At 33.1% G+C, this 12,602-nt stretch overlaps 2 protein-coding genes across 2 annotated transcripts in view; both read right to left on the bottom strand.

The window, feature by feature from the left end:
• LOC18593626 (disease resistance protein RGA2) overlaps positions 1 to 12,602 on the bottom strand; it is an 81,189-nt gene that overhangs the window by 23,755 nt on the left and 44,832 nt on the right. The gene's annotated exons all lie outside the window — the stretch shown is intronic.
• Positions 5,655 to 9,113, bottom strand: LOC108662708 (disease resistance protein RGA2-like). The gene has a single exon (XM_018124194.1). It carries the CDS (start codon positions 9,111 to 9,113, stop codon positions 5,655 to 5,657), a length of 3,459 nt encoding a protein of 1,152 aa, XP_017979683.1.

The raw sequence follows: 12,602 nt of genomic DNA, 5'->3' as shown, positions 1-12,602 counted from the left end.
ATGCTATCTACACAAGGGTTCCATCAAGAGCTAGTGAGATCCTGAATGCTTCAAATTTAGGATTACAATTAGAGAATGAGAGATTGAAACGAGGCAAAAGTTCACTATTGCAGTGAAATACTGGCAGAGTTTGGATATCAAGTTTTGGTCACATTTCATATTAGTAATATTTAACTGAACAAAAATAAAATTCAAAGTAAGAAAGGAAAAAAGAAATCAATATTGTTAGTCCACTTAGAAAGAAGTAGCAGAGAATGGATTAAATCCACTTTTGCATAGTCAACTTGGATTCCATGCATACAACGAATTACGTATCATCCAAATCCAGCAAGAAAACAAGAAGAATTATCAAGTAAAGGGAGAAAATATAAATAGAGGTGAAGAAACATGTGGTTACCTATATTGTATGATCATCATTGAATCTGTCACCCATCAATTGTAATAGAACGGATGCGGGCAATGCGAGGCCACAAGATTTCGGTCTTCTTTGCACATCTTTCCGACAACTGGGGACATTCACTGATTGACAATACTTGTAAAGAGGTAAGGCCATCCATCCTTTCTGGCAAGTCTTGTAATTTAGGGCACTTACAAATCTTAAGTGTTTTGAGGGAAGTGATCTTGTAAGGTATGCGATTCAGTAAATCCTTCAGATTAGGGCAATTTTGAACATTCAATTCTTCTAAAGTGGAAAAGCCATGCCTCGTTCTCTAGAAGCTTAAATCAGAGCACCCCCGAATTAGAAGTGCTTTGAGAGAATATGTGGAAGAAATCAGATTAGGGTAATATTCAACCATCAATCGTTCTAAAGAGGTGAGGCTATGCATCCCTTCTTGCAAGTACGGTGAATAAAGGCACTCACATATATAAAGGTCTTTGAGGGAACTGAGATTGAGTATCCAGTCTGGCAAAGCCTTAAATTATGGTAGTAAACATAAAATTCTTGTACAGATGTAAGCCGAGGCATCCCTTCTGGCATGTACTGTAATTCAAGGCACTTCTAAATTTCAAGTGTTTTAGGGGAAGTGAGATTGAGTATCCAGTCTGGCAAAGCCCTCAGATCAAGATAATTGCCTAAGGACAATGCTTTTAAGGCAGTAGCAATTCTAATTTAAGGCAGTATGGCAGTATGGCAGTAGGAACTCTTCTGGCAGAACTTCTAAATTCTTGATGTCTTTCAGACTTAGACCCCCCAAAAGTCTTCTCCATATGTACATTATGAAAGAACCTTTGTATTTAAGTCTTCTTTAACAGTTTGGGTTAAATAAGTAAATGCCTAAAGAATAGAATTGAAGCCAATGCTCAAACACCTCCAAGAATGGCCAAGATAGAACCATTCACATTGATTTTGAAAGAAGCAAAGGGGTTTTCCAACCAGCTTAGCTCTCCAGGCACTTCTCCCAACCACTCAAGCCACTACTTAGCAAGCATTGGTTGACTCCATTCACAGCTAACTAGTCAAAAAAACCATTGTTATAAAGAAACATTGAGGATAAAGATATGCCAAAAAATATGAACAAAAACTAAAGAAACTTCAACATATAGAATCATGTATGCAATAGATAATGCTTTGAGAATACCTGCATTTAAAAAATGGCTGAAAGGGAGTTGGCGGGCAAGTCATTGGCATCTCTTCTTTTAATATGGAAAATGAAAATCTTAAATGTTAGAGCAATGCAAAAATATTGAGGGTTCTATACATGGCACATTCCTCATATATAATATAGCAGTAAATGAAAAGCCAATTAACCTTGAATTCAAGATCGTTAGATCAAGGCTCACTTCTTGATAAGAGAAGGTGAAAGAGTTGCATGTTGTGTAGTCTTTGTTACCTAAAGAGGAAACTAGAGGTCAAGCTGTTGAATTATTTTCATCTGTTAGCCTTTATTGAATTTAAATACTCAAAGCAAAATTTAACTCTCACATAGATAGTGATGATGCTGTTGAGAGTAAAATTTAACTATACTTCACAATGGCATTGGCAAGTTGAAATCTGTATGTTCTTTCTCAAACTATCAAGAAAAGTCCATAATCCCAATAAAGACATGCAAAAAGAAGTATGAAGTTAGGTGTTAATGGATTCCTTATAGAAAGCAAATGAAATTAGTAAGACAAACTGAATAAGTGGTAAATTATACCAATAGATATTTCTCTTGGTTTGAATTCAACAACTGTCTGCTCTGGAAGGAAATTAGCAAGATGAAATCGTCCTGCTTCAAACAATGAAAAAATGTCATCATCCCATTATAAACACAAACAAAAAAGAAAGAACTGATGTTAATATATTCTTTACAAAAGCAAGTGCCAACATCAAGAAGAAGAGGCGAAAATATTACCTATAGCAATATCTCCTCATCGCGACAAAGACAGCAGGAAATGTACAAGCAGACATTCACATTAGTTTCTCTTATTACTAGCTTCCAGCTCAGGAGTCTTGACTGGAGATAGGCCCTCTAACAAACTTGTAGCTGTAAATTTTCAGGGATACTCACTCTCACATCTCAGCTTATTTCACCAATGTTTCAATTACTTAGAATCTCTGTGATAGAAGTAATCTGTCTTGCGATCCTTTTCCATTTAATTTTGGTTTTGCTTCTGAAAATATACGACACAAACATCCAATGTTGCCTCATTGTATAAGAGATATTTTGCATTAATCAATGAATAAAAACAGGGGAATTGAAACAACTGACAATAATCTGTCCATAACTCCATTTTATACTTTTGTTAAACCATAGAAGTTAGGAATTGATATAACAAAATAAAAAATCAGAATAATTAGGTAACTTAAGTACGTTTATCTGTACAAGAGTATAAAATTTAATGCTTTCACAACAAGTATGCTATCTGTACAAATTATAGGCGAATCAGTGTACCAACTTGGATTACATGTATAAAACAAAGTATGAATCATTCAAATCCAAGAAGAAAAATAAAAAAAAGAAGGAATTATCAGATAAAGGGAGAAAATATAAACAGAGGTGAAGAAAAATATGATTACCTATATTGAATGATCATCATTGAACTGTTGGCCATCAATATAAATAGTCAGGATGAGAGCAATGTGAGGCCACACTGGATTTCTGTCTCCTTTTTACATCTTTCTGACAACTGTGGACATTCTTTGATTGACAATTCTTTGACACTTTGCAGCACCCAAATGTAGCAAATAGCAAATCCCAGAACAGTATCCCAAAAGTCTTCTTCATAAACATTGGAAAGAACATTTGTAATTAGGTCCCCTTAATAGTTTGGGTTAATTGAGTAGAGGCCCACAGACTAGAATTGAAGCCATAGTTTAAAGACCTCCAAGAATGGCCAATATGGAACTATTGAAATTGATTTTAAAAGAAGCTAAGGGGTTTTCCAACCAGCTCAGCTCCAAACTATTCTCCCAGTCACTCAAGCCACTACTTTGCAAGTGTTGTTTGCCTTCATTCACAGATAACTAGTCTAAAAATTCATTGTTATAACCAAGCGTTGAAGAACAAGATATGCAAAAAATCAAGAACAAAAACTAAAGAAACTATAATATATAGTTATCACTTTTGCAATAGATATGCTTTGAGAATATACCTGCATTTCAAGAATGCCTTGAAAGGGAGTTGGTGAGCAAGTCATGAGACCTCTTATTTTTCTATGGAAAATGAAAATCTTATAACGATATAGCAGTGAAAAAATAATCAACATTCTATGCACAGTAAATTCTATAGAGCAATAAGTGATAAGCTAATTTACCTTAAATTCAAGATCATTAGACCAAGTCTCACTTTTTGGGAAGAAAAGGTGAAGGAGTTGCATGCTGTGCAATTGTTGTCATCTAAAAAGACACCAAAGGTCAAACTGTTAAATTATTTTCATGAGCTAGCCTTTATTGAATTCAAATACTCAAAAGTAAAATTTAACTCTCACATAGAATTGCCATCAAACTGTAACATAGATAGTGATGACACTGTTGAGAGAAAAGCTTCCAATCCATGGATTGTAGTACTCTTCTTCACAATGGCATTGGCAAGTTGAAATCAATTCGTACTCTCTCAATCTATCAGAAAAAGTCCATAATCTCAATAAAGACATGCAGAAAGAAGTAAGAAGTTGGGTGTTAATGGATTCCTTATAGAAAGTAAATGAAATTGGTAAAACAAACCAAATAAGTGGTAAATTTTACCAATAGAAATTTCTCTTGGTTTCAATTCAACAATAGTCTACTTTGGAAGGAAATTAGCAAGATGCAATCTTCCTGCTTCACACAATGAAAAAATGTCATCATCCCATTATAAACACGAAGAAAAAAAGAAAGAAATAATGTTAACATATTCCTTACAAAAGCAAGTGCCTATAAAATCTCAGCTTATTTCACCAGTGTTCACATTAAATTTTGGTTTTGCTTCAGTAAAGATATGACACAAACATCCAAGGTTGCCTCATTGTATAAGAGATGATTTTGCATTGATCAATGCATAAAAACAGGGGAAGTGAAACAACTGACAATAATATGTCCGTAACCCCATTTTATGCTTATGTTTTTTTTTTTTGGAAAAGTTTTGATTTTATTAATATTGTCAGATCAAAAGTCTATGATCTAATCAGTTAAATACTCTCTTTGGCATTCTAACTCTACTGATAAGATAACTGAACAATTACATCAACACTGCACAAAAAGCTTTTGACAACCTTTTACAAAAAACCCAAACTTTTGGTCAACCTAAACAATATCCTCCAAACACAGATTAACATCATTGAAATAGGTGAAAAGAGACATTTAGATATAAAAAAAAGTGAAAAATCAGAATAATTTGCTAACTGAGTACATTCATACTGCTATAATTTTTTTAAATTTGTCTATATAAGAGTATAAGATTTAATGCTTTGACTATAAATATGCTATCTGCACAAGGGTTCCATCAAGAGCTAGTGAGATCCTAAATGCTTCAAATTTAGGATTATAATTGAAGAATGAGAGATTGAAACAAGGAAAAAGTTCCCAATTGCCATGGCATACTGGCAGAGTTTTGACATCAAGTTTTGGTTACATTTCATATTAGTAATATTTAACTTAACAAAAAAAATTCAAAGTAAGAAAAGAAAAAAGAAATCAATATTGTTAGTCCACTTAGAAAGAAGTAGCAGAGAATGGATTAAATCCAATTTTTCATAGTTGACTTGGATTACATGCATGCAACAAATTAAGAATCATCCAAATCCAGGGGGAAAAAAAAAGATTATCAAGTAAAGGGAGAAAATATAAATAGAGGTGAAGAAAAATGTGATTACCTATACGGTATGATCATCATTGAATCTGTCGCCCATCGACTATAATAGATGGGATGCGAGCAATGCGAGGCCACAGGACTCCGGTATCCTTTTCACATCTTTTTGACAACCGAGGACATTCACTGATTGACAATACTTGTAAAGAGGTAAGGCCATCCATCCTTTGTGGCAAGTCTTGTAATTCAAGGCACTTACAAATCTTAAGTGTTTTGAGGGAAGTGATCATCTTAGCAATGCGATTCAGCAAATCCTCCAGATTAGGGCAATTTTGAACATTCAATTCTTCTAAAGTGGAAAACAGACGCCTCGATCTCCAGAAGCTTAAATTAGGGCACCCCCGAATTAGAAGTGCTTTGAGAGAATATGTGGAAGAACTCAGATTAGGGCAATGATGAACTATCAATCGTTCTAAAGAGGTGAGGCTTTGCATCCCTTCCTTGCAAGTACGGTGATTGAAGGCACTCGCATATATAAAGGTCTTTGAGGGAAGTGAGATTGAGTATCCAGTCTGGCAAAGCCCTCAAATTATGGCAGTAAACAATTAATTCTTCTAAAGATGTAAGCCGAGGCGTCCCTTCTGGCATGTACTGTAATTCAAGGCACTCCCAAATTTCAAGTGTTTTAAGGGAAGTGAGATTGAGTATCCAGTCAGGTAAAGCCCTCATATTAGGGCAATTGCCTACGGACAATTTATTTAAAGAGGTAAGCTGATGCGTCCCTTCTGGCATGTACTGTAATTCAATGCACCCCCAAATTTCAAGTGTTTTAAGGGAAGTGAGATTGAGTATCCAATCCGGAAAAGCCCTCAGATTATGGCAATTTTTAACACACAAAACTTGTAAAGAGGTGAGGCAGCTCATCTTTTGCGGCAATAGCGATTCCAATATAGGGCAGTCGCTCAACCATAAGGACGTAAGAGAAGTGAGATTTTGTAGAAACTCTTCTAGCAGAACTTCTAAATCCTTAATGTCTGTAAGCATCAGACTCTTCAAATGGGAGAGAGGAAGGGTAGTTGAAGAATATGAATGACAAGCGCTCCCCGATGAAGATGATGCTTCTTCTAATGTCATGCTAGCCTCGGTCATCTTCATCATCTTCAATGTTTGTTGTAAAGGCCTTATGCTAGTATCATGCAACATCAAATCTTGATCGAGAGATGGAAACAGCGGCATGGAGGCTAAGTTTGGACACCTGAGGATATCTAACTCGGAAAGGCAAGGAAAGCAAGGCAGCTCAGCGATTGATCGTTGGTTCTCATTCTTTGTCTTCCACCATCCTTTGAGATTGGGACAGTCATGGATCAAAAGTTTCTTAAGGGACGGGAAGAATGGTTCTCTTGAAGTCGAGCAAGGCAAGGAAAAAGAATCTGCCACGTATTCTAAAGCATCTAACCGCGAAAGAGAAAGAGACCCTAGAGATGAAAGATGATCCAAGGGTGGCAGGTGTTTTAAAGCATTGGAACCGTAAAGAAAGAGAGACTTGAGAGATGAAAAATGATCCAAGGGTGGCAGGTCTCGACAATTCCAAAATCTGTATATATTAAGTTTGACTAAATTAGTCAATGAAGATAGCCAACTTGAAAACCTTGCTCCTCCATAACCGGATAGCTCCAGCCCTTTCAAATTCGGGTGTGGCTCAAGAATATTTAACAATGACTCATCCTTTTCACTAGCCACTGTTGTTGGAGAGAAAGATTCCCAAGATAAATGCAAAGACTGAAGCCGTTTCTTTTTCTTTAAATTTGCCTCCTTACATTCTAATTCCACATTCCTCACCTTTTCTAAGTGTTCAATTTTGAAGCTATTTCCAAGGTCTAGGTTACTCAACTCATTCAACGTGGCTGCAGTTGATAAATTGTCTTCAACACAGTTCACAACAAATCTGTCCAATCTTTGTAAGGAAGTCAATTCCCCTAACCCTTTTGGCAAGTACTTTAGTCGGTTGCAAGAATTAATATTGAGATATTCCAAACTAATCAATTGGCGTATATCCCTTGGTAACTTTTCCAGACTGCTGCAAGCATTGAGTAATAGAGTTTGCAAATGGTGCAATTTGACTATTGCATCTGGGAGCACTTTCATCCTTTGATTACTAGAAAGATCAAGGTATCTCAAATGCTTCAATTTACCAATTGAATCTGGTAAAATATTAATGTTCATCCAACTTAAATTCAACATACGTAAACAATTGAAGCTCGAATAAGTTACATTTCGAATAAATAAGTCCGTGAAAATGTCTGCTCGGAAAAACATAGTCCTTATCACTTTTGTTTCTGATCCAGTCAAAACAACTTCTTTAGAATATTTTTCTAATGACACATGACGGACTCCTTTTGAAATTTCTTCTTTTTCATCTTTCATCCAATGAAAATATCGACCAGCAACTGATAATGCAAGATCATGAATAAGATCATGCATTTTACAATAGATGATATTCCCATATGCATCTTTCTCCTCCTCTTGAAAAAATGATCTTGACAGCAAATCATTAAAGTATTCATCACTAATATCTTGTATATTCTCATTTTTATTCTCTAATTGAATGTAACCTTGTGCTCGCCAAAAATGAATCAACTCATCTTTATATATCCTAGAGTCTTTTGAGAAAAGCGAACAAAAAGCAAAACATTGCTTTAAATTACTTGGTAGCTGAATATAACTCAATTTTAACACCGACAAAACATCATCATTATTCCAAAATTCATTTTCTTGGACAAACAACCAGTATTTTTCATCAGGCTTTTGTCTCATCAAACCTCCTAAACATTTAATAGAAAGAGGAACTCCTTTGCATTTTTGTGCAACAACGTTTCCAATTTGTCCAAGCTTTGGATCGATTTGACGTCCTTCAAATGCCACTTTCTCAAACAAATCCTGAGATTGTTCCTCATTGAGACCTTTTAAAAGGTAAGGACTGTGCACCCCCATAGTAGCTGCAACTTTGATGCTACGAGTTGTCACAATAATTTTACTTTCAGGAGCACCAAATACCATATACTGTGAAAATTCATTCCACTGTAAAATGTCTTCATTCCACACATCATCCAACACAAGTAAATATCTCTTCCCTTCTAACTTTTGTTCAATTCCATTTTGTACTTCATCTAGATTCCAGTCATCCACTTTGTGTTCTCCTAGACACTTCAAAATTTTTTTGAAAATTATAAGAACATTAAATTCTTCAGAAACACACACCCACATCCTTTCGAAGGAATCTGCTACTTCTGCATCGTTATACACCAACCGGGCAAGCGAGGTCTTTCCTAAACCTCCAAACCCAACAATGGCAATAATATTGAAGATGCTGTCACCATGATTCTGCTCCTTCAACAATTCTATAATGTGCTCTTTATCTTCCTCTCTCCCTATTACTAATTCCGATCTCACCTTTGAGGCAGTCTCTCTGTCAGTATTCTTAGGTTTCTTATTCAGTTCTACAACTCTCACATTAAAATCAAACGTTTTAATCTCTCTTGCCACCACGTCCAGCCTCTCTTTAATCTCCTTAACTCTAGGACCCATCCTGAAGGATCGAAAGATCTTGCGTACCTGTCCCCGAGGACGCACCTTCTGGCGTAGGATCTCATAGTCGAATTCGTCCAGTAAGTCCTCTGCATCAGAGACGACATCTTCCAGTCGACTTATCCAGTTTTTCACGACAAGGTCGCTCGCCTGCTTCTCCTCAGCATCAAGAATGACGGCTTTTACGATGTCGAGAGTCTTTTGAAGCTTATCCAGTTCGCTTTTCTGGCAGAAAATCAAGCCAATCTCATGCCCAGCAAGCCACATCAACTTGGAAAAGATGTTACTGAGCGCCCCGTATAAAATTGATTCCGCCATGGATCTACAACTTGGTTGAAATGAATCTAAAGCAGATAACAGGGAAATGTAAGCAAACTGACGCGGTAGTGAAAGACTTAGTGGACTTCACCTGATAAGCATGTTTTAATAAATCAAAATAAGTTTTTGATAAATTAAATGTATATATATAATATTCTAAATAATGAAATAGATCTCTTTAGTTTTAATATAATTTTACCATTTATTCATTTATTTTTACCCTAGTCATTTTCTCTTTTTTAATTAATTATCATTTCACTTTTTTGTCATTTATTTCTCACTTAACTTTTAATATTTTTTAATATTAAGTAAAAAAATATTAAGAATATTTTTTAATATTTTTGGTAGGAATGTGCAATGCAAATTGCAAAGGTGTGTTCATAGTTAATCTTAGACTTGGAAATCTATCAACTGGAATATGTTTTTTCAAAAGATCAAGGCCAAAAATTGAAGAACCAAAAATGGGCTACCATTGCAATAATTTATATTTTTATTTGATTTTGCCTGCATGATATTTCTCTAATTCATTATTAATATTTTTAAATATTTATTTTAAAAACAATATACAATTAGTACATAAATATAAATACTTTTTCTTATTCAATTTCAAATTTTTAGTGGAAGACGAGAGCTCAAATCTTTTGCCTTAGGAAACTACTAACTTCGCCTTTTCCATATTTCTGTATAAATTTTTTTTAATAAGTAATATTTATATCTCAAACTTCAAAATCTTAAATTATTAAAACATGTTATATATTTTAATTAAAAATCACTTGAAACTTTCATAAAATAAAAATTTGTTTGATTTTAATTTTAATGAGTAAAAAGTTTTACAGAGAAAAAAAACAATTACAAAATATTTGCAAGTACCACAACTGAGATTAACCTTGAAAATGTGGATGACCCTTCTCATCCACATTTTAACTTTGGAGATATAAATATAACATGTTTATATTTCATATTTTCATAAATTAAACAATTACCTTTATGAAAATGTGGATGACCAACCAACTTGGAAATTGAAAATGCTGCAGATGTAGAAATTCTTATCGCTAATCAAGTGCATATTAATTAAAAATATATTTTTATATTAAAGTAAAAACATAATATCATCATTCTATAAAATGCGTTCCCAAAATATCCATAAATGTTGGTAAAAATAGAAAAAATATGAATATTTAAAATAAATTAAAAAATTTAGAATGAAATTTCAGCGTAGGTTTATTGATATATTTTTACATATTTAAAAGTCATAATATTAAAACTATTTCACACTAAAATGCTACACATAGTATATTACTAAATATTCATAGGGTTAAGATGTAAAGAAGTAAATTAAGTACTACAAATCAATTAATTTTATTTGCCAACTTAGAAAATGAGAAGTCAAATTCATAAATGATAAGAGAAATTGAGCACATAAAAAAATTAAATATGGAGAATATAATATGTTATATTGAAGCTTACCTCAATTGGGATGGAATTACTTCACCAACTCCAGAGATCGGGAAACCAAAATTAAGAAAAAGAAAAGTAGCAAACAAGGATCAAACAAAAGTAATTTAAGAGATCAACTTTTTTTTTTTTTTGCAGAGTTGAACAAAAGAGATGCTTTTGTTCTTTGAGTTAAAAGAAAAGTGGGAAAATGAAGGAAAAAAAAAATGGAAACGTAGGCTTTGTTGAGTTAAAAGAAGAGCAAGGCAGAAATCAAACAAACTCTTGGGATAGTAGCAATGATAGAAGAAGATGCTCAAATGGAAACTCTATGACGACAAAGTAACAAGAGTAAATGGAAATACATTCGCAACTTGGCTCAAAGATTTCCCCACTAATTAATAAACCAATATTATTCTCTTTTCTTTGATTATAACCAGCTACAATACGACGAGACTAGTTATCAATTGTGATCAGGGTTGTTAATTAATCCAATAATCTTAAATATGATATACTATATTAAATATGAAAATTGATGTTGGGACAAAAAATACATTTCTTTTCGAGTTAATTTTTTTGGATCATTCGAGTTAGAAGTATATTAAGATAATTTGAAGTTTACATGATTTTAAGTAGTTGAGTTTTTTAAATCAAATCAGATTGAATCAAGTTTGGATTGGTAAGAAATTATTAATTATAGCATAGGTATCCACGTAAAACAGGCCATGAAACAGGAGGGGCTAATGGAAAGTACAAAGTTCTTGTTGCCGAAGGAATTTTATCATATAGAATATGATGTTGAACTTCTCTTTGTAAATGATAACATCGAAATAGCTGGAAACTAACAGCATTTTGCGCCTTCTCTTGAGTTAATCATGAATTGATTTCTCAGTCAAGAAACATACAGACAAAGGCTACTGACCAATGTTGATTTTCAAAAGAGTCCAAGAAATTGAATTTTAAACTTAATTCCCAAGGAAATTGGTCCTTTTTCTGCTAGGAACGGAATTTTTATTGATCACCAATAATCAACAACTACAGCTAGATTGATTTTTATATCTTCTTAGTTATAAACGAATTTATAAGACTCTATTTGCTTGTTACTTTTACTATTTATTTTTATTTTTAAAAATAAAAAATAAAAGCATGTTTGAATAAAATAAAATAAGTTTTTGATAAATTAAATATATATATATATGTAAAATATTCTAAATAACGAAATGGATCATTTTAGTTTATATATAAACTAATTAAATTTTGGTAGGAATGTGCAATGCAAATTGCAAAGGTGTGTGTTCATAATTAATCTTAGACTTGGAAATCTAGGTAGTGGCAAACAATGAGTGAAAGTGCCAAAGTTTTGGATTGAGTCAAGGTTGAAATACTAACAATTAGAATTCTTAAAAAAAAAACAATTAGAGTTTTATCTTCCAAATAAATAAATAAATAATATATTTTATTAACTATTGTCTTAAAAATACATGTCAAGATACTATTTCAATATAAGATTTTCAATATATTGATTGAAAATATTATTTAATGTAGTAAATTTAATAAGTTATTTTAAAATATTTGTTAGCTAAAATATGAAAATAGGTTGTTGAGAAATTGTGGAATTGTCTCTAAAGAATTACCCAAGATCTAATCCAATCAATAGAATAAAGAAAGAAAGAAATCAAGCACACCCACAAAAACACAAGAATTTACGTGGTTCGGTCTTTTGATGACCTACGTCCACAGGCACAGTAACAGAGAAAAATTCACTAAGAGAAAAATCAGGAGATTACAAAAACAGTCTCAAACTCATAACTCTTATCCCACGTACACCTAAATCACTCTCTCTAAATCTAGGTGATGATTATTCTTTAACTCATAGGGTCCTTTTATAGTGCCAAATACAATAACCTTATCCTAATATAATTAGGAATCTTATCCTAATAGAATTAGGAATTGTTATTCCAGTCTAACTAGATTTAAAGACTATTTTATAAGGTATACTAATTTAATTAGATTTAAACAATCTTAATTAAATCACAATTCAAGACTATCCTAACA

Source organism: Theobroma cacao, chromosome 7, assembly GCF_000208745.1.
Source record: "Theobroma cacao cultivar B97-61/B2 chromosome 7, Criollo_cocoa_genome_V2, whole genome shotgun sequence".
NCBI lineage: Eukaryota > Viridiplantae > Streptophyta > Magnoliopsida > Malvales > Malvaceae > Theobroma > Theobroma cacao.
The sequence above is the reverse complement of the archived record's forward strand: the minus strand, read 5'-3'. Positions and strand labels throughout refer to the sequence as shown.